This window comes from Littorina saxatilis, linkage group LG6 (assembly GCF_037325665.1).
Source record: "Littorina saxatilis isolate snail1 linkage group LG6, US_GU_Lsax_2.0, whole genome shotgun sequence".
Classification (NCBI taxonomy): Eukaryota; Metazoa; Mollusca; class Gastropoda; order Littorinimorpha; family Littorinidae; genus Littorina; species Littorina saxatilis.
The window spans coordinates 34,651,095-34,674,313 of NC_090250.1; the positions used below are offsets into that span (position 1 = coordinate 34,651,095).

Sequence of the window (23,219 nt, forward strand, 5' to 3'; positions counted from 1 at the left end):
GAAACAACGGACCAGCACAGGCAAAGACCGTCCCCCTGGGAGAGAAGTGAAATAGGGGACGACCTAAGCTGGCAAAACCACAGAACTTACATTATAATATAAGTTCTGTGGGCAAAACCAGCTCTCATTCGTCAGTAGGTCTGGTGTACTTGCTGCTAGCGCTCTGCATGGGCATTCTCTCACATTCCTTTGTTTGGTGGTGGTGCAAGGTGGTGTGTGTGTGTGTGTGTGTGTGTGTGTTGATTTTTTTCAAATAGAGTGAATGCGATTTCATGTTTTTGTCCATTTTCTGTATGAACTTTTTCTTCAATTTTTATTACTATTTTGCTGATTTGTGTCCATTTTGCTGTTTTTTCATCCTTTTTGCTGTTCTCATTTTGCAGGATTTTTCATCTTTTTTACTGTCAAATAAATCTGCTTGGCTGTTCAATTCATCTATTCTGCTGTTGAATTCATCCAATTTGCTGCTTCACATTCGCTGCTCAATCCTTCCTATTTGCTGCTGAAACCATCTATTTTGCTGGTAAAATAATTTTATGCGTTATATTATATGCATCATACCATGTCAAACACATCACAATATAGACGCGTGATCGACAAGAAGAGGAAATACTATGTGTGCACTTGTATGTCTTATCTTTTAATTTAATGGGTTTTTTTTTTAATGGACCAACTTTCAACTTTGTGAGAAGAAAATTGTTTTAAGACATGAAAAACAAGGATTGCTTTAAACCTGCAAATTAAAAAAAATCTTCTGTCACCTTCTTCTTCAGGTGTGTGAATGGATGGGTGTACGGGGTACATTTGTCATGTGGAACAGACCTAAAAGTATCTGCCAACACATCACGATGATGTGACAAGCACATGCTTGGTAAAGAAAGATAGGTGTGTCACTTACTCCTTAAGAGTAGCCTGTAAAAACCCATGCTCCTCCCGGTACTGGTAATATGCCGTCTCCAGCATATCCGTGTTTAGGCAGACGCTTTCAAATGATGGGAGCTGCGTGATGCATGTAATACCATTTTTTTTCGGGAGGTCTGCAAACATAACAGTATTGTTATAACTTATGGTTAACTATGAAATTAGTGTAAGAACTAAACTTCGAACAGACATTATGAAGTTAAGGCTTTACAGACTATTTATAGTAATGAATAACCTCTGCATCAATGTTGCAAAATAGTCACACTTTTCCTTTGCTCTTTTCATTGAAAAAATGTAATTAAATTAATGCCAAGTAAAACGTAATACATACCTGCCTGGGACAGTTCAGCTTCTTCATAATTTTAGTAGACTCTGTGCAGCAGTTCCATTCCTCCACTTTCTCCATCTCCACACAGACTCTGACACAGTTGGCACATTCAGACCTGAAAGTATCACAAACAATCTTCACTCGTTTCTATCCTTCCGCCGAGTGTTGCGAATGCACACATGTTGGAAGTATTCTTAGATTTCATCAGAAAGAAATAATAACATTAGTTCTAAAAATGTAACTTGCCAACTCAAAATGTAAACACTAGGGACTGCCAGATTCGCCTTCGTCAAAAGCTCGTGCGTGTCGATCTTCGTGAGTTTGCTTCTATAAAATGTTCATTCTGGAGGCCTAGTGAATTTTTTGCATATAACCAGGTCATGTCCAAAATAGACACTAGCTCTGGAGACAGACTGAAAAACCAAGTTAGCATAGCCTAGTGCACAAACATATATCCTTAGCGGATTATGACTTCATTTAGTTATTCTGCAGAAAAACAGAAATGCTGGAGAAAAACTGTTTGTTTCTGCAGCATTTTTGCATAATGTCATCTTTCGCGAGAGCAACGTTTTTTTCTGCAGTAAAACAGTTTTACTGCAGTAAAATTGAAATCAAGAATGCTGCAGTAAAACGGTGATGTTGTTTTACTGCAGAAAAACTGTTTTACACTTTTTCTTCAGAATTTTGGCATTATTCAGTTATTCTGCAGAAAACAGAAATGCTGGAGAAAAACTGTCTTTTCTGCAGCATTTCTGCATAATGTCATCTTTCGCCGAAGCAACGGGTTTTTCTGGAGCAAAACATTTTACTGCAGTAAAATTGAAATCAAGAATGCTGCAGTAAAACGGTGCTGTTGTTTTACTGCAGAAAACCTGTTTACACTTTTTCTGCAGCATTTGGTACTGGCTCATTATAATGTTGGAGCACGCGAGCCCCCCTCTGTCGAGAGATGGACTCATCCAGAATGACCAATAGTTACATAGAGCTTAAACAATGACCACGAGTTGATTACTGGAAAATAAACCACGAGTGGGTATTTGCAGCCGCTTGGTAATTCACGAGTGTGCGGAGGGAAAATAAACCACGAGTGAATTACCAAGCGGCTGCAAATACCCACGAGTGGTTTATTTTCCAGTAATCAACGAGTTGTCATTGTTTAAGCTATTTATACAACGACCAACACGGGTCGAACATGCAGTCATGCAGACGACATTTTGTAGGCAATTTCATTTCAGCCTAATCACTCAGAGTGTCAAATGCGCGTCATTCAAATAGTCCCTATTCTTTTACTTTATTCTTAGTCTCCGACTCGTCGGCATTATAGTTGTCTCGTCTAAATATCGGACCCCATTGCTACGATTAAAACACAATAGCGTTTATATAGCTATTCTGACATTACATTCTGTGTTAAAATCATGTTTTTGTCAGCACTGGACCAGAATGGTCCATGTCGTTGATTGCAGACGACGGTTCCCTTTCCGCATGAAGCCACGGAAATAACCGAACATTGAAAAACCCACGGACATGTATTACGGAGAAAACTCGGGATAACCGGATGTTTAGCATTACGTCAATATGCTAGGAATCCTATGACGTCATGACGTATCATACTTGCCTACGTAGATTGTATACATGTTCGAAAGTCTGACTGTTGTGAATTCGCGTGGTGAAGACTGCGGTAAATCTGTAGATAAGAGAACAAGGATTGTCTCAGAAGAAACGACTAAATGTTTCAGACCGGTAACTTCATTTCAACATTGCACTATACAATGGACGTTCTATGTGACAGGAGAGTTTGCTGATTTTGTGTTAAACATTGGAGAGATCGTTTGCTAGAATCAGAGATAGGTCGTTTTAGATTGCAGCTTCTGGAAATTTGCAATGTTTGTTCAATCAATCAATCAATATGAGGCTTATATCGCGCGTATTCCGTGGGTACAGTTCTAAGCGTTTGTCGAAGAGTTGTCAACACAGGACTAACAAAAAACAAGTCGCGTAAGGCGAAAATACAACATTTAGTCAAGTAGCTGTCGAACTCACAGAATGAAACTGAACGCAATGCAACGCAGCAAGACCGTATACTCGTAGCATCGCCAGTCCACCGCGCACGGCAAAGGCAGTGAAATTGACAAGAAGAGCGGGGTAGTACTTGCGCGGAGAAGGATAGCACGCTTTTCTGTACCTCTCTTTGTTTTAACTTTCTGAGCGTGTTTTTAATCCAAACATATCATATCTATATGTTTTTGGATGAAAGTGTTTTTAAATTGATTTGGACAATTTAATTTTGATAATAATTTTTATATATTTAATTTTCAGAGCTTGTTTTTAATCCAAATATAACATATTTATATGTTTTTGGAATCAGCAAATGATGGAGAATAAGATGAACGTAAATTTGGATCGTTTTAGAAAAATATAATTTTTTTTACAATTTTCAGATTTTTAATGACCAAAGTCATTAATTAATTTTTAAGCCACCAAGCTGAAATGCAATACCGAAGTCCGGCCTTCGTCGAAGATTGCTTGGCCAAAATTTCAATCAATTTGATTAAAAAATGAGGGCGTGACAGTGCCGCCTCAACTTTTACAAAAAGCCGGATATGACGTCATCAAAGGTATTTATCAAAAAAAGGAAAAAAACGTTCGGGGATATCAATCCCAGGAACTCTCATGTCAAATTTCATAAAGATCGGTCCAGTAGTTTGGTCTGAATCGCTCTACACACACGCACACACACACACACACACACACACACACACCACACACACCACACACACACATGCACCACGACCCTCGTTTCGATTCCCCCTCGATGTTAAAACATTTAGTCAAAACTTGACTAAATGTAAAAACTAACATCTACAGACGGACACGAACCCTATCACACACTAGCAAACCCCGATAAACATACAACAAACAACTGTTTAACAACAATGTACACATCAATAGCTAGGTCCAAACAAAATAATATTAAACACAAAGAAAACACCTCTCCGGGACAGAGCACAGCGGCACAAGAATGTCTTTTGGGGCACAACACATCACGTCGAACATGAAAGTCGCAGCCATGCAGCTACGGGAAGAACTGAGTCTTCAACCTACTCTTGAACGCAGTATGGGGGTGTGTTTTGTGTGTATGAAGTGTGTGTGAGAGAGTGAGTGAGTGAGTGTGTATGTGTGTACGTGTGTAATTTGGGGTGTGTATGTGTGTGTGTCAGTGTGTGTGTGTGTGTGTGTTTGTGTGTCAGGGTGTGCGTGTGTGTGTGTGTGTGTGTGCGTGTGTGTGTGTTCGTGTCAGTGAGTGTCAGTGTAGTTACAGAGAGAGAGAGAGGGAGAGAGAGAGAGAAAGGGAGAGAGAGATAGAGGCAGAGACAGATAGAGGCAGAGACAGAAACAGACAGACAGACAAACAGACAAACAGACAGACAGCCTGACAGAGAGTGAGTAAGAGAAGATGAAAGAGAGAGAGAGACGGAGAGAGAGAGAGAGAGAGAGAGACGGAGAGAGAGAGAGAGAGAGAGAGAGAGAGAGAGAGAGAGAGAGAGAGAGAGAGAGAGAGATAGAGAGAGAGAGAGAGGTTTGTCTTTCGCTGGGGTATGCAGTGCCTTGGCGTTGCACTTCTACTTAATTTTTTTTATAAAAGTGACGATCAAAAAACTATTTTATCTGATTCTGCATCATTTTCTGATTCCAAAAACATATAAATATGTTATATTCGGATTACAAAGAATCTATGGAAATTAAAAATATAACAATTATGATTAAAATTAATTTTCCGAAATTAATTTTAAAACAATTTCATCTTATTCCTTGTCGGTTCCTGATTCCAAAAACATATAGGTATGATATGTTTAGATTAAACAAGTCGCGTAAGGCGAAAATACAATATTTAGTCAAGTAGCTGTCGAACTCACAGAATGAAACTGAACGCAACGCAACGCAGCAAGACCGTATACTCGTAGCATCGTCACTCCACCGCCCGTGGCAAAGGCAGTGCACGTGGAATTGACAAGAAGAGCGGGGTATTCGTTGCGCTGAGAAGGATAGCACGCTTTTCTGTACCTCTCTTCGTTTTAACTTTCTGAGCGTGTTTTTAATCCAAACATATCATATCTATATATTTTTGGAATCAGGAACCGACAAGGAATAAGATGAAAGTGTTTTTAAATTGATTTCGAAAATAAAAATTTGATAATAATGTTTATATATTTAATTTTCAGAGCTTGTTTTTAATCCGAATATAACATATTTATATGTTTTTGGAATCAGCAAATGATGGAGAATAAGATAAACGTAAATTTGGATCGTTTTATAAATTTTTATTTTTTTTTACAATTTTCAGATTTTTAATGACCAAAGTCATTAATTAATTTTTAAGCCACCAAGCTGAAATGCAATACCGAACCCCGGGCTTCGTCGAAGAGTACTTGACCAAAATTTCAACCAATTTGGTTGAAAAATGAGGGCGTGACAGTGCCGCCTCAACTTTCACGAAAAGCCGGATATGACGTCATCAAAGACATTTATCAAAAAAATGAAAAAAACGTTCGGGGATTTCATACCCAGGAACTCTCATGTCAAATTTCATAAAGATCGGTCCAGTAGTTTAGTCTGAATCGCTCTACACACACACACACACACACACACACACACGCACACACACACACACGCACGCACATACACCACGACCCTCGTTTCGATTCCCCCTCGATGTTAAAATATTTAGTCAAAACTTGACTAAATATAACAAGCTCAGAAAGTTAAGAAGAATAGAGATAAAGAAAAGCGTGCTATCCTCTGCGCAACTACTACCCCGCTCTTCTTGTCAATTTCACTGCCTTTGCCACGAGCGGTGGACTGACGATGCTACGCTGAAAAAATGCATTGCGTTTAGTTTCATTCTGTGAGTTCGACAGCTTGACTAAATGTTGTATTTTCGCCTTACGCGACTTGTTTCTCCTTCCGATGAAACATGTGAATGATTGGCATTTAAAACATCAACAACTTTTTGTTAACATTTTAACAGATTCGTTGGAATAATATACATGTGGAATTAAAAGAACGACATAAAAAAAAGTATTCCAGCAAAGAGTCCAAACAATGAATGCGGAAATGGAAACTGTTGACAGGAACTAAAACAGTCAAGAAAACAAATAAACGAACAAACAAATACAACTTTGAACAACTCGGATGTAGAGGGTGTTTGAGGGTGATGTTGTATGCAGGCTTTGTTGAGTGATGGTTGGCAGAGTTCATTGAGGCCCAATCAAAGACAAAGTGACGGGAAACGAGAGAGGTGGTCTACACACACGATAGTTTTTTGCTTGGGTAAACCAAGTCGAACATCCGCTTAACATTATAATCTCAAAATAAATGGTTAATACAATTTTTGTTGAGAACATAATTCAGATTAAGTAACAGTGAAATAGAAATTACAAGCAAATATTATTTTGAGGAAATGTTGCACTTCTTAGGTGTAGTAAAACAGGTTTTGAGAAAACACCGACCTTTAATTTGGGTCAAAGAGTACAAGCATGGCCGTGGTTTGCCATTAGATTTCCCCCGCCAAAGAATTTTCTGGGGACAACAGTTATTTTCACAATCAAGCTTACATGGGCGAATTTTAACTGAAAACTTGCACAATGTCGGACTCAGAGCCTGATAGTCCTGAGGAGCCGATGGAACAACAGGTTTGGATCCTTCTTTGTGTAGGAAATGATAAAGATTGAAGTGCGATGCATGAGATTGAAAAGACCGGCATTGTTCATTGTGATTGTTGTGAAAGTAGTATGTAGGGGTATTTGGTAGTAATGTTCTAAGAACAGCTAAATATCTCGCAGCATGCAGTAAATGTCTATACATGTATTGAAATGTGTGTATTTTAAAAGGCTTGTAGTTGAGAAAGTGTACATATTCGATCGTTTAGTTGGTGAATCTTTGTTGATTCATCATTCAATGATTGGGTGAGCGTTGGAGTGAAAAGACGTTTTTTAGTTTAGTTTTAACACTTTCTTATGACTGATTATTTGATAATAAATATCCGTTCATATCCAAACACTTGTCAATCGTAGGATGTGTTATGCTTTTGCATTCATTGAACTGTGTCATATTTCTTCTAGCTATCATTCCCGGGACCATCTGTGTTACTGAAAACTCCTCCCAAAGCCAGTGGAGCCAGTGCAAGCGGTGGAGGAGAAGGAGAAGATTGTGGCTATGAAGCGAAAATTGTAAGTACAGGTGCTTGTGAATGCATATAATGGAAGGGAAACAACTATTGACCTTTTCGATATCTGAGCAGCTCTCGTGAGACATGCTATTTGTTATGCTTCGAAATCTGCGAGAACTTCCAATATCGGCCTTTGCAGCTCTCGCGAGATAGCCGTACCACATGCTTTGCTATGATTTTAAATTTGCGAGAGTTTACAAATATGAGAGCTTGGAATATCATTATCAATAGGGTCTGTTGTAAGGGAAATGTAGTATTTAAATCTATCAAGACATCTTGGTTAGAACTATAGTTAGACTAGAGATACATAATAATTAATAGCCTAAATAGTATTACTTAGTATTTGGGTAGTTGAAATGTCATCTTCATCTAATACCAATGGAGTATGTCTATGTAGTACCAATCAGCATTTGCATTGTCCCAAGTGCCCTGTGCAGTTGAACTTGAACCATACTGGAAGAATTACAATCACCTGTAATGGAAGCTTCAGGTATACATGTCATGTACAGAACATCGGGTCTGACTGAACATGGGTGGGCGACACTTGTTCAGTTGTTGTTTCTCTGCTGGCGATGTAGGAAGTGCCTTGTAGCCTGTGTAAAATGTACACTGAGTTTATCTGTGGTTGAGAAACCACCAGGAAATTGAAATTCAATTGTATTTGTAACATCCTCAATGGCGGTGGTGGCCAATTTGAGAAATAATTTAATAATCAAGGTCTGTCATTTGCGTACTTGAGTGGCAATTCTTGAGTGTCACCTGTAGGGCAAATAACCATTGACTTCACATTCAATTTTCATTATACTTTGTTTTACAGCAAGAAAATCGCAGCAACAGGTTCAACTTCCTCCTGCAACAGACAGAGCTGTTTGCCCATTTCATGTCGACGGGCGCTGCAGCAGGAGGTGGGGGACCAACAAGCCCCCTGAAGATGAAACCTGGGCGACCGCGTGTTGCAAAAAAGATTGATGAAAAATCCAAACTGTTGACAGCTGGAGAGTGAGTAGACTCTTGATGTTTCACCCGAATGCAAAGAATTTTCCAAGAATATCATAATTTTAAACGTCCTGAAGGTAATCTTCTTAAATCTATTTTTGAACGAGGCAGATGAACACTTGAAAACAGCTCTTTCATATCACTCAACGTGTCTAATTTTCAGAGTACGATCACTTTTATCTCTTCTGATGCCATTTTTTAACACGGATGTAATGGTACGTTTTGCAGGTCTGTGAACAAAATTCCTTGTCAATTGTTTTCATGTTTTGATATATGATTGTGGGGACTCTGCTTGACATTGTGTCATTTTTGGGTTAAAATCGATGTTCCAGTAAATATGTACAATGCAAATTGAGAAACTGATCTAACTAAAGCCTACGAAAACATGTAATTGAGCTATTTCCAGCCATATCGGAAAGACACGTTATAATAATTCAAGAAACACATCATTACAACAAACGTTAACCAGGGATTAATACCACTTCCAAAATAGGTCCTGTGGTTGTAATTGATTGGTCATAACCCAACTCATTCATCTGTATCTTGGTGTGTCATCATATTCAAAATTCTGTATCTTCTTCTTCTTCGGCGTTCGTGGGCTGAAACTCCCACGTACACTACGTGTATTTTGCACGAGTGGAATTTTACGTGTATGACCGTTTTTACCCCGCCATTTAGGCAGCCATACGCCGCTTTCGGGGGACAACATTCTGTATCATAAAGAATATCGGATTGATTTCTCTCAATTTTGTACACTTGTTACAACACTATCTGATATTGTGACAGACAAAATATTGAAGTTTTGCCCAAAGACTAAGACCCGGCAATATTTTTGTTAGAAACAGAATCATTTAGAAGAAAAGATTATGCAAGTGGTATTTAAAAACTAACGCTGGTAGTTTTATCATCATAATCATTTTCAGTTATGCTATTTTTGACTGTAAAATCTCATACTTCTGTGTTTGCAGTCATCGACACAGACGTACAGAGCAGGAAGAAGACGAAGAGTTACTCTCCGAATGTCGCAAGACGAGGGATGTTCTTTTGCGCTTTGAGAAATCCCCTTCATGTGAGCACTCTTTGTTGTTGCAAGTAGTGCAGATAGGTGGACTATATACTCTACCTATTCAGCTGGGGCCCGGTAGCTCAGTTGGTAGAGCACTGGACTTGTGATCGAAAGGTCGCAGGTTCGAATTCGGGCCGGGACGGACACGGGTCAACTTTATGTGCAGACCCAGAGACGGAAGCCATGTCCCACCCCCGTGTCATCACAATGGCACGTAAAAGACCTTGGTCATTCTGCCATAAGTGCAGGTGGCTGAATACACCTAAACACGCAGACACCTGGGTAGCGCGACTCCGTTGCTGCTAGCTTTCCACTGGGAGGAAGCGACCCGAATTTCCCAGCGATGGGACATAAAGTAATGAAAATGAAAATGAAATGAAAATGTGATTAGATGTGATTTGATGGTTAGAAAAGTTAAATGGTTTTGTACATTGGCTTCCAAAAACAGTAGGAAGTGGTCGCAATACAAGTTGTTTATTGGTACTGTGGAACCCCCCCCCCTTTTATGACCTTCAAAAATCTTTAATATTCAGGTCTTAAAATGGAGGGATTCTTTAAATTAGGTAAATTTACAGAGGTTTTGAACAGAAAATCCAAGCAAACAGACTTAAAAGGGAGGGAATCTTAAAGTGAGGGGGAGGGGGGGTCTTAAGATGGTTGGTGTTCCATTGTACAATTTATTGCTCCTGTATCAAAACTATCTTCTCTTATATAAGGTTATCACTGACATCTTTCCTGGGCTTCTGCACTGTATTGAATCTGTATGAAATTGAAATAGTAATTCATCTCGAGCTTCATTTCTCATGACTTGCCTCAGTTTTGCTGGTGAGCCTCTAGCCATGTTTTGCTGCTGTGTTGACAGTTGTCAAGGGAGGTGAAATGAGAGATTACCAGGTTCGGGGTCTCAACTGGATGATCTCCCTCTATGAAAATGGAATCAACGGAATTCTGGCTGACGAAATGGTGATTTATTTTTTACATGTTGAGAGTTGTGATAACAAGCTCTTCTGAATGGAATAGTTTCAGGATTTTATTTAGAGTAAACGTTGCTCTGTGAGTAAATTACTTGATGCTTGTTTTCTTGCTTCATGCTTCTGATGTACTTGTCAGTACTTTAAAAAACAACTGTTACGCTATTCAGTCTGAGATCTTTTTTTCCTGCCTCTGGTATGTCTGCATGAATGACTGGTTGGTTTGTGCTCCTTTGGGCATACATAATACCATTTTGCATTTTTGAGTTAAGCTCTGATACTGCTGTGTGTTTTAGGTGAAATTGTTAATTTGATACTATTACTAGCATCTGCTTTGTGTTTTGATAAATTTTACTGGAATACAACCCCTAGCTGTCATAAGGTTGAAATTTGAATGAGACATCCCTAAGGCAGGAAGAATCTCTGTATCACAGGGTTTGGGAAAGACACTGCAGACAATCTCGCTGCTGGGGTACATGAAACACTATCGCAACATTCCGTCCCCCCATCTGGTCATCTGTCCCAAATCCACCCTGGCCAACTGGATGGCCGAGTTCAAGCGATGGGTACCCTCCCTGCGAGCTGTCTGTCTCATTGGTGATGCTGAACAGAGGGTGAGTGTTGTATTGTGTTAGCCACGCATAATGTGGATGGGGTGGTCTTTGTTGCATGCTTTTACAGTAAACTTTTAAACATGGATATTTTGTGTGAGTTGATAGCCTTCAGACCATGATGTTGTAGATATCTGTCCCTATTGTTCTGTGTGTTCAGACAAACACAAGATGACAGTCGTGTGAGAGTCTTTTAATTATATGGTTGAAATTGTTCATAAAAACAATAGTTATAAATCCTTTGCAATAGAAAATGGTCCTTAGTTTGAAACATTTGGTCTGTGAATTAAAGATGTTAAAGTTATCCAAACAGTAACCACACTATTTGGGAGAAATTTTGCACACTGTATTTAAAAAAAATTGTATAACTGAAGTGGTCTTGATACAGTGGAACCCCCCTTGTAAGACCTTGTTTTTTTTCACATTTTCTGTTCTTCTTTATTTTTTTTTCTTCTGCGTTCGTGGGCTGAAACTCCCACGTACACTCGTGTTTTTTTGCACGAGTGGAATTTTACGTGTATGACCGTTTTTACCCCGCCATTCAGGCAGCCATACGCCGTTTTCGGAGGAAGCATGCTGGGTATTTTCGTGTTTCCATAACCCACCGAACTCTGACATGGATTACAGGATCTTTTTCGTGCGCACTTGGTCTTGTGCTTGCGTGTACACACGGGGGTGTTCGGACACCGAGGAGAGTCTGCACACAAAGTTGACTCTGAGAAATAAATCTCTCGCCGAACGTGGGGACGAACTCACGCTGACAGCGGCCAACCTGGGACAGGCTGATCTTTCTTAACCCAGTGTGGGATTTTCAGTGGGGCGACCACCCCCAACCCAGCGCGTCCCCGGGTGGCGGATAGGGGAACGATCTTCAGATATGGAGATCAGCCGCTTGCGGCCGCGGACCAAACTGGCTCCGGGTGGGATCCCGGCAAATCCTCCCCCCTGTGCTCTCAGGGTAGGACGTACGGGCCATGAGCTAAGGGTGAGGTAACCCCGACAGAAAACCCCGAATGCTGAAGACGGAGGACCCCGGGCCGCACGGCGCATTCTAACAAACCACGGGTACACGCACTTACGCAAATGATGACACAATCAACCAGCACAGATGGAAATGGCGCTCGCCCATTGAGGACCCCCCAGGGTGGAGCAGCGTCGGGTCCCATGCCTCAAAGGGACCCAGCCCCAACTACTGGAGGTCCCTCCCGTCCGTCTTGTCACGCCAGGGGACGCGGGAGGAAAGTGACTGGCACCACCACAACCAGGAAGAAACCCAGTCAGCAGCGACCTTTTCAGGTCATGCACTGGAACGCAGAAAGTATCCTGAACAAGAAGACAGAGTTGGAGCATATGTGACAGTCCATCACAAAATCAGTCTTAAGTCGAAATTTGGATGATTTGAGTTAGTTATTATTTTGAAATTGTTAGTCTTTCCTGGATGTTTAGAAAAAAAAATTAAAGCTCTAGGTCAATAAATAACGATATTACGGCCATTTTTATGAAAGAAGTTGACCGGCGGCCATTTTGAGAAATCGGGCTTGAAAGTTTTGGAAGGCACCAGCTTCACATTTTCCTTAGCAACGGGGGTTGAAAATTAACCTCACCCTTCCAAATGTTGCACAAGTGTACTTTGATCTTTCATGCATCATTTAAATGCAAAACGAAGGGTTAAAAGAACAATTATCACCATTTTTGAAGGCTTTGTTTACATCATACATGTGGAGGAAAACGGTCAAATACAGGTCATACACATCAGCAAACATTTTCACTGTCATTATCAGGAATAAAGAGGTTACATGCATCTCACCTACGTTTTTGTCCATTAGTTTGACAAACACTTGAGCAAAATCAACTTACTTGTATCAATCACTTTGTTGGCATCGAATAGGAATACGTACAGATCAGAATGTAGATCCCAAACACAGGAACTCCTCCACTGTGACAGTCTGTTCACCACAAAAGCTCTTGCACATCAATGTTGACACCACCTCCAACCTCACCTTTATACATGTCACATGTCTTGCACTGAGAGCTGTAGAGCTACAATTTCCTCCGGATCAAACTGGGTGATACATTCACGACGAGTATTTCTGGGTGCAGCGTCGGGAACTTTAATCTGTTTGCAGCCAGTTCCATTGGCTTTGCAGCAACGAAGGCGAGTTCTCTCGAGCACATCACAGCCCTGTTGCAATTAACGAACTGCAGCATGCACCTCCATCACATCTCCTCTACAACTCGCCTCAACTACGTGTGTTCTTGCAGTTGATGCAGTGCCATTAGAAACGCCAACGGTGTTTTTGACACTGAAAAGCGGACGGTCTGTCTCCTCTTCGTCCGCATATTCAGCAAGCGTCACATATTTCGGCATGAGAATCGGAGTCACTGAATCCAGCAACGTCTTCGGCAAAGAAATCCAACAACAAATCTTGGAGTTCGTGGTTATTTTCAAGCGAATCGCAGTTGAGAAGCGCTGTCAATCGGCGTACGTCAGTCATTGTTTTGGTTTCGTTCAGCGAACGGAAATCATACTGTGTTACTTCCCCCTGGACTGATTTGACCAATGAGGAGGCCGTTGCTAGTCCTTTTTGGAAGGCAGACAAAGCTGATTGGTTCAATCTTAAAATTTGTTTACGTGCCGGTTTCCTTATTTGGAGGAAGTGGACGGGTATTTTGAACCACTGCGCAGCAGGGCGCGAAAGCTGATGCAATAAGCTTTCCGACGGTACCAAACTTGTTGGGGCCCTGTCAGGGATACACTAAGCAAATTATCGGTCAAAGTGAGGCATTTTGATGTCATGCTGGACTTTTTTGATGAATGTATTGCATTTAAATCCAATAATTTAACTATTTAGCGATTGATTTTGGCATATTTGTTTGGTTGTCATGTAATTTGGGGTCTACAGAACACGTTTCTGCAAAAAAGTGAATTTCACCCAGATAGACCCTCAGTGCCTTTTCCTCGAACTAGCTCGCTTTCGTCTGCTGCGACTTAAGACTGGTTTCGTGGTGGACCGTCACATATCCTGCATGAGAAGAACATCAACATCTGCTGTATTCAGGAGACGCACCTGACACCACAAAAGTCCTTCAAAGTGAGAGGCTACCAATGCCTTAGGTCCGACAGAACAGACCGAAGCAAAGGAGGAATCCTGACCCTCATCAGGAACAACATCAATGCCTGTTTGATAGAAACGCACATGGAGGACTCCGAATATCAGGTGATTCGAATCCAGACGAAGACATCAGAATTCCATCTTGTCAACTTCTACTGCCCCAATGATAGACACCTCGCCCTTGACACGATCCCCGCAAAGGCCTCCAACTTCATCGTGGTGGGTGACTTCAACAGTCATTCACAGAGTTGGGGATATGACCACCTGGATCGGAGAGGAGAAGAGGTGGAGAACTGGCAGGACGACAAAGGTCTCATCCTTTTGAACAGTCCCTTTGACTGCCCTACATTCTACTCCAGAAGATGGCACACTACATCAACTCCTGACCTAGCCTTCTGCACGGAAGACATGCACCAGCTAACCAGCAGAGAGGTCGGAGAACAGCTAGGTGGAAGTGACCATCGGCCAGTCTTTTTGACCCTGGGCATGGAGTCCTGCACTGAAGCTTCCTTCCCACGGTGGAACTACAAAAGAGCGAACTGGTTCCTCTTTAGACACCGCACCAGCGAACTCACCAAAGACATCAGAGTCGAGGGTCGAGACATCAACATGGTGGCGAAGGACTTCAACATGAGCATCCTCAGAGCAGCGCGTGAGTCCATTCCCAGGGGTGCCAGGAGAGACTATAAGCCCTACTGGAGCAATGAATTGCAGGAACTGGATGATGATCTGGCAGACGCCAGAAGGGAAGCAGAAGTCAACCCGTCACAAAACAACAACATCCGCCTCCAGGAAGCCAAAGCCAAATTTCTCAAAAAGAAGCTACAGGCAAGACGGAGAAGCTGGCAAGAGAAAACAAGCTCTCTGAACCTTGAGAAGGATGGCAGAAAGCTCTGGAGGCTCACCAAGCAGTTGAATGATGAGAACACCAGCAGAGGAAAGATCACATTAGAAGAGAACGGGAAGGTGCTAACTGGAAAGCATGCTGCCAACCAATTTGCTGAAAGCTATGCAGCTGAGAGCAACCTCCATGTTAGCCCCGAGAAACAGAGAGAAGCAAGAAGAGAGAAAAGAGAGAGACCTGCCAGACAGTCGACAGTGGACGCCATGAGTCAACCACTCACACTCCACGAGCTGCACTCAGCTCTGAAAAAGTCAAAGGCAAAGAAGTCCCCTGGCCCAGACGGCATCACCAACGAGATGCTAACCCACCTTGGTAGTGCAGCAGAGAACAAGCTACTCGAGGTCTTCAACAGCAGCTGGCAAGAAGGATCGCTACCACAACTCTGGCGAGAAGCGATCATGATCCCCATCTTAAAAAAAGGGAAGGATCCAAAGAAGGCCACCAGCTATCGCCCAATCAGCCTCACCAGCTGTGTTGTGAAGACCTTGGAGAGAATTGTGAACGAGCGCCTCAGGTGGTACCTGGAATCCAGGAACCTCCTCGCCCCTGAACAAGCTGGATTCCGACAGTTCCGCAGCACTGAAGATCAGGTCACTTACCTAGCGCAAGAAGTTGAAGATGCCTTTCAGGAACAGAAGCTGGTCTTCGTCACCTGGATAGATCTTCAGAAGGCCTTTGACAAGGTCTGGAAAGATGGACTCCTTGTAAAACTGCTGAGGAAAGGCGTGTCCAGCAACATGTACCAGTGGATTCGCTCTTACCTCTATAACCGCAGGGCAAGAGTTAACGTCGACCAGACCAAAAGCAAGAAGTTCCTCCTTCGTCATGGCGTCCCTCAGGGCGGAGTCCTCTCCCCCACACTCTTCCTTCTCTTCATCGACGATCTGGTGTCTGAGATGCCCAAGGGGATCAAAGCTGCTCTCTACGCAGACGACCTTGTGATCTGGTGCAAGGAGGAGCACGCAAGTACTGCCACCTACAGAATGCAGCAAGCGGCAGATAGGCTGAACGCATGGGCAGAAGATTGGTGCGTCTCCATCAACAAGGAGAAATCCTCCACCACCCTATTCACACTGTCGCCAAAGCAGAAAGCCGGAACCATTAGGCTTGGTGGAACTCCTCTGAGAGAGGATGAAGAAGCAACGTACCTTGGTGTCACCTTTGATAGACGGCAGACCTGGAAACCACACATTGCACAGGCAGAGACGAAGGCCCGGCGCAAGCTAGCCATACTCAGGAAGCTGGCAGGTACCACCTGGGGAGCGAACGAGAAGATACTGAAGACAGTATACCAGGGAACAATCAGACCCCACCTCGAGTACGGCTCCACAGCGTGGTCAACCTCAGCCAAGACAAACCTGCAGACCCTTGACCGTGTGCAAAACCAGGCCCTCCGACTCATCACCGGTGCAATGAAATCCACGCCCATCAAGGAAATGGAGAAGCTTACCACCATCCAACCCCTCTGTCAGAGAAGAGAAGCCAAGACTATGGTACAGGCCGAGAAGCTCAAGTGCCTACCCGACCACCCCATGAAGCACAGACTGAGCAACCTCACCAAGAACCGGCTTAAACGGAGCAGTTTTGTACACGAGAGCAAGAGACTTTCTCGACAGTACAGGGAAGTCCTTCCACAGAACACTCTACCTCTGACTCAAGAAGAAGAGGAAACCCCCAAGGCAACAGAGAAACCAGGCATCCAGATCTGCACCAGTGTTCCACATGTTACCTCAGGAGAAGATCAGAATGACACAGCTCGACAGGCACTCACCTTAGCCCTGATCGACGAACAGTACCCAAAAGAGGCGTGGATCCATGTATACACCGATGGATCAGCAACTAACGCCGTGCTCAATGGAGGTGCAGGCATTCTCATCCAGTTCCCTGGGGGACATACAGCTACATCCAGCGTTGCCACTGGCAAACACTGCACAAACTATAAAGCAGAAGCAGAAGCTCTCATGCAGGCCGCCTCCTTCGTTCAGGACTCCGCAGACTCTTGCTACCAAGTTGTCTTCCTCTCGGACGCCCTTTCAGTCCTTCAGGCCCTAGAGAACGACAAACTCCCACAGCTGGCCAAAGCATTACAGATGGTCAGACAAACCAGAAGAGTTGTCCTCCAGTGGATACCAGCACACTGTGGGATACCAGGAAATGAAAGGGCAGATGAGCTGGCAAAAGAAGGAGCCGTGGAAGACCAACCTGAAAACAGTGTCAGCTTTAGTGAGCAGAAGACAATCATCAAGGCATTGATGAGGCCAAGGACAAACAGAGATGACTACCACACAATGTCCAGAGAGCAGCAAGTCAACCTCATCAGGCTGCGTACTGGCCACAACAGGCTCAATGCTCACATGAACCGAAAGTTCAAGCTGGCGCCATCACCAACCTGTGCCTGCGGTCAAGAGGACCAAACAGCGGAACACATCTTACAGCGATGTCCCTTACTAGATGAGGAACGAAAAGAAGTGTGGCCGTCACCAACTCCCTTGCAGACCAAACTATACGGCAGTCGACAGGAGTTGGAGAAAACGACAACATTTATCACCAGTGCTGGACTGATTGTGTAACCTCTGCGAACGCCAAGAAGAAGAAGAAGAAGAAGAAGACAGCGGCCAACTGGATACAAATCCAGCGCGCTACCGACTGAGCTACATCCCCGCCCCACACATTTTCTGTTCATAACCTCTATTAATCTACCCCCATTTTAAGACACCCTCCCTCCTGAGACCTGATTTTGTTAGATTTTTGAAGGTCGTAAAAGTTGGGTTCCACTGTATTGTGAATGTGTTGGATAAGATTTTGTTTTTTTCCAGGCCACCTTTATCCGTGATGTGATGATGCCAGGAGAGTGGGACGTCTGCGTCACATCATACGAGATGTGCATAAGAGAGAAAACAGTTTTCAAGAAATTCAACTGGCGCTACATTTGCATTGATGAGGCTCACAGAATCAAGAATGAAAAATCAAAGGTATGCTGGAGCTTTGACAAATCTTATGAATTTTTAGCATTTTCCAAATGGATGTTAATTTGTATTTGTTGAATTCGTATGCTGTCTATTTCACCTTTTTGTGGTCTGGTGCCGTGCTCTAATTTTCAATGTGAAATTCTGCACTCTTTGCTTCTTGTGCTTCTTGCTTTCAATTTCAAGAAAAGTTAATATGTAAAATTACTAAAAGGGTGAGATTATTCAGCCAGTTGGCATATTTCTTGCCTTTTGCAAAACTCCTGGGAGCGTTCTTGAAATCTTTAATTAGGATTTGTTTGCCTCATGATTAATCATTTTCCTGGGGGTATGAGTTTTTGTTTGTTTGTTTACAATTCCACGATCTCATGTCTGATGTAACTTCTTCTGTTGCAGCTGTCAGAAATTGTGCGTGAGTTCAAATCGACCAATCGCTTGTTGCTGACGGGAACCCCACTTCAGAACAACCTGCACGAGTTGTGGGCCTTGCTGAACTTCCTGCTCCCTGATGTCTTCAACAATGCAGACGTATGAGTAACATTTTGATTGCACTTTTGTTGGTTTTTGCTTGAACAGAAAAACTTGAAATAGGGAGGTCTCGAAAAGGGGGTGGGGGATGGGGGATGTCTTAAATCTTCGAAGGGGATTAACTGTATTAACTGTTAAACTGAGACCCGACAAGAGTCTTGAGGCACTGGCGGGAGACAGGCTCACCATTATCCACGTTGAATGTCACTGTTGTGGATGGACAGCTTTTGACAAATTTAATGTCCATCTTTGTGTTATATTGCGTGAATGTTGTTTTACGACGGTACCTTTGAATAAGTATGATTAAATTACATATCTTATCCCAACTCACATACAGCAATTTACTTCAGTTTAGTGCTAGGACGCTGAATAGCATCGCCTTGGTAACAAGGGGAGGTCACCCTAAAAAAGAGCTACCTTGACCCCTTAACAGGACAAAGTCACACGTGACTTCCTGACCTTGCCGCCATCTTTGAATCATTCCATCTTCAGCGGTCCGTGTCTACAGACGTGTTTTGATTTTGCTCCGGCTTTCAGCCGGTTTGTCTGACTTCTGCCTTTGTCAGACCCTGCCTTGGTACTTGCACACGGTCCCTCTGCTCCTACTGTGTGTTTGGGTGAGCTTTTTTGTCGTTTGTTATCGTTTTGTGACTTAGGTTTGGTTGAGTACTTAGCTTTGTTTACTTTTTTTCCGTTCGCCATGTCGGATAAGGAAAGAATAAAAATGCTAAGTCAGTAGCCGAGCCTTCTCTCACAAAGAAGCCTTCTTGTAAGTCGTAGAGTCGGCAGGTTAAGCTTTGATTTAAGTCACAGATCCTTGACTAAATCCTCGTTTGATGTTGCGTTAGACTTACCTAATTCTCCGGCTATGCCTAGTTTGCCTTCAGCTGCTTCACCGGTCTTGTCCGGTTCAGGTCCTGTTAGCGAGAAGCAGGATGTTTATGCTATTTTGCACTCCTTGAGTGCTCAGATATCCTCTCTTTCAGCCGAGTTTTCGTCTACCAAGGCTGGTATGTGTCTTTGCCTTCCGGTGTGGGAGGTGTGCGTTCCCTTGCCAGGGTGTGTGTTCCGCCTTCCCTTACGTCCGCTGACGTTCACGCCTCGTTTGATGGCAGCCGTGGTGTTTCCCTGCTGCGTTCCCAGGCCTCTTGGACTGACGACGATCAAGGTATTTATACTTCGCCAGTAACCGGGTTCTCCGGCCAAAACGAAGTGCGTGGTTTGGAGAGAGTAGCCACACCGGTTCGTGTGCGCGAAAGCTTAGGCCCTCGGTCTACGTCGTTCCGATCGAGTGAACGTCTAGATCGAGGGAAAAGCCCAGACACGCGTTCGGTCTCTGACCGAACAGGGGAAGTGCGTCCTCCGACACTCCCTAGAGGAGCAGTTGGTGCGGCAGCACAGCTTTCACAGCTTTCCCCGCTTCCGCCTTACAGGCAGGAAGCAGTCCCTAGAGACGTACCGCTTGGGTATAAAATCCCTCGTGGGCGTCTCTTCCGGGCGACACTTCGTCGGACTATGGTAGTCACGGCGGAAGTGTCTTGCCTGACTTCACGGAAGTGAGGGACTACGAGTCGGATTTTGGCACTTCCGTCCAGGGTGACGAAGATGTCAACTTCCGCATACCGACTAAGCTTCCGCAAGCTCTGGCTTTAGCGGAGGAAGTGGCTTCACGGTATTTTGAGGAGGGGGTGACATTCCCCGCTTCCGCCCTCTGGGCAGGAAAGCAGTCCCTAGGGACACACTGCTTGGGTATCGCATCCCTCGTGTGTCGTCTCTTCTGGGTGACGCTTCGCCTGACTATTGTAGTCAGGGCGGAAGTTCGTTGCCTTGTTGCACGGATGTGCGGGATTATGAGTCGGATTTTGGTGCTTCTGTTCAGGTTGACGAAGATGCCAACTTCCGTGTACTGGTTGAACTTCCGCTAGCACTGGCTTTGGCGGCGGAAGTTACTTCACGGTAGTTCGAGGAGGGTGCGGCAACACTTGTAGGTTTGTTGCCCAACCTCCTTCCGCTTTGGGGGATTCCCGTTCTGCGAAGGACTGGAAACAGCAGTTCCGTTTTCGGAAATTCCCGTTGGTAGCGTTTGAGCTGTCTATGCTACTGACTACTGGGCAGTGTGGCGGTGCGTTTCACGCTGTACCGTGGTTAACAGCACTAGGTCTGGCTCCTGATTCAGCGCAGCCTTACCGTGCTTCTTTGTTTTTAGCCTCAGCTTTGCCTGCTGGTTTGGCTAAGAAGTTTACACTGCTGCATAATTCAGTCAATTTGATTGGCTCGTTTGCCTTGCCTCGTTCCACTTTTCCGGAACTTGCAGTCCTTAGGCAAGATGATACAGCAGAGACAGAGTAGTCCCGTTTTCGGAGAATTCTCTTTTGTCTTTGGAGTAACTGGCTTACGCTTGCTTGAGTTATCGTCTCTCTCTGAGACTTTGCAGAGATCTCTGTCGAGATTGATCGCGTCGTCATTAGATCCATTCAGGTTTCGTGACGATGCGGTAGAGAAAGTTGTCACTATTCTGGTAGGGAAGACGGCTACAGTAGAACAGTATGTTATACTGAGTCCTCTTTCTTGTCTCTGGGGGAATAAGCACATGATCTTTTCAAGTTATCCTCTGTTTCGGAAACTTTGCAAGATTTTTTATAGAGCTCTATCTTCTCTGCTCTTGTTAACTTCGAGTTTCGTCGTGACGCACGGGAGAAGGATGTCATGTCGCTTCTAGCTACTTTGGCTAAAGTCTTTTGAACAGCGGAGCCTCCCAGCGCTTTTCTTGGCACATTGCTTGGCTCAGGTTGCAAACAAGAGGCGGATCTACTCCGCTCTTTGCTTTTTGTGGTTCATCTTCTGGGAGAAGCTGTGATCTGCGTCGGCTGGCCACATTTGGCCTTTATTTAGGCAAGATACGAAGCTAAGCAAACAAACATTGGGTTAAACCCTCTGCCTTAGGCAGCTTCGCGGTATGTACGCCCATCTTTGGTGCGGCATACCTCTTATTTTTCACCTTCTAGGGTGAAGTTGCTAAGGCCTCAATTTTTGTTTTTTGCCTCTGTGGCGAAAAACAAGGCAAGCTGTTAAAACTATCTCAGCTTTTACGGCTTACGGAATTGCGCTTTCTCATCAGGGTCATAAGCTTTGGTTTCCGACAAGTCGCCAGAACATGTCCAAATTATGGGCTCACATTCTGACTAAATTTTTAGGCTCACTGAGCCATTGCTCGTAACCTCTCAGTCGGAACTTTTCCGGCTAAGCCTACCTCTTGAGGCAGTGGCTTCTGTCAGCGACTTTCGCTGCGCAGCACAAAGGACTCGCAGGAATTCCTTAGTTTCAGCTTTTCTTTCTAAGAGGTTACGGAAAGAACTAAACACCATCATGTGGCTAAGCCTAGGTTTGGCACAGACGTTTTTAGCATTGGGGTTGTTTTTCTTCCACACGCAAAGACATACACCGTCGATTGGCGGGTACGCCCTTCACAGAGAAGGGTGGACAGGTTGCAAAGTCTGTTTTGTACTCTGTCCTTGATACGTGTTCTGACCTCTCTTCTTGGCCAAATGGAATCGATGGCCACTCTTGTGCCCTTAGGCAGAGTCCACAAGCGGCCATTTCAGGCTGCCCTGAGTTCGCTGTGGAAGCCTTCTCTTCAGGGCTGGGAGACAGTAGTCTCTCTTGAAAGCTGGTTTCGGCACACAACGAGGCAGTGGCTGCTCCCTGGGATTTCACAGGGAGTGCCAATCTCGTTTGCCCCCCCCCCCCCCCCGGACGAGTTTCTGTTCACAGACGCGTCTATGGAGGGCTGGGGTGCCCATCTTTCTGTTCACACTGCGTCAGGTCTGTGGAACGAGACGCAGAGTGGGGGGCACATTAATGCCCTAGAGTTAGAGGCTGTTTTCCTGGGACTCCAATCGTTTCTGTCTATGGTCAGGAACGAACAAATTGGGGTTCGCACAGACAACACGACCATGGCGGCCTATATCAACAAACAGGGAGGCACTTTGTCTCTCGCTCTTTCTGTCAGGTCAGGTCAGATTCTTGCCTGGGGCAGTCAGCACCTTATTCTGTTGTCAGCGAAGTACATCCCAGGCAAACTCAACGTTCTTGCGGACTACCTCAGTCGCCCGTCGCGTACGATGCACACGGAGTAGACTCTGACTCATCAGGTCCTACAACGTCTGGGTGGCATTTCAGCAAGCCTACAGTCGATCTGTTTGTGACAAGATTCTCCTGCAGGCTTCAGGTCTTTGTCTCCCCCTTTCCAGACCCAGAGGGGAGGGAAACAGACGCCCTCGAAGTAAACTGGTCGCGTCTGATAGCCTATGCTTTCCCCCCGTTTCATCTCTTGGGAAAGGTTCTCAGGAAGGCGGAGCGGGGACAGCCTTGCTTGGTGTTGGTGGCCCCTTGGTGGCCCAGCCAACATTGGTTCCCCGTCCTCCTTCGCCTCGCAGACGGCCCTCCCTTCTTTCTAGGTCGCTGCGCTGTTCTGGCTCCTCAGACGCTACTTTAGGCTTTGTCCAAAAGGCCCACAGGGAATCGACCAGCACTGTTTATGCGTCACACTGGTCAGCTTGGACAAAGTGGTGCTCGGAGAATGGAGTTAC

At 44.2% G+C, this 23,219-nt stretch overlaps 1 protein-coding gene across 1 annotated transcript in view; it reads left to right on the forward strand.

The window, feature by feature from the left end:
- The first annotated feature begins 6,781 nt into the window (after window positions 1–6,781).
- Window positions 6,782–23,219, forward strand: part of LOC138969081 (SWI/SNF-related matrix-associated actin-dependent regulator of chromatin subfamily A member 5-like) — a 36,539-nt gene continuing 20,101 nt past the window's right edge. Inside the window, exons 1-8 of the mRNA XM_070341789.1 lie at window positions 6,782–6,939; window positions 7,369–7,476; window positions 8,293–8,474; window positions 9,440–9,540; window positions 10,400–10,500; window positions 10,943–11,122; window positions 17,953–18,108; window positions 18,499–18,630. Of these exons, the coding sequence (XP_070197890.1) occupies window positions 6,892–6,939; window positions 7,369–7,476; window positions 8,293–8,474; window positions 9,440–9,540; window positions 10,400–10,500; window positions 10,943–11,122; window positions 17,953–18,108; window positions 18,499–18,630 (1,008 nt within the window). The 5' untranslated portion in view covers window positions 6,782–6,891. The remainder of the gene's footprint in view (window positions 6,940–7,368; window positions 7,477–8,292; window positions 8,475–9,439; window positions 9,541–10,399; window positions 10,501–10,942; window positions 11,123–17,952; window positions 18,109–18,498; window positions 18,631–23,219) is intronic.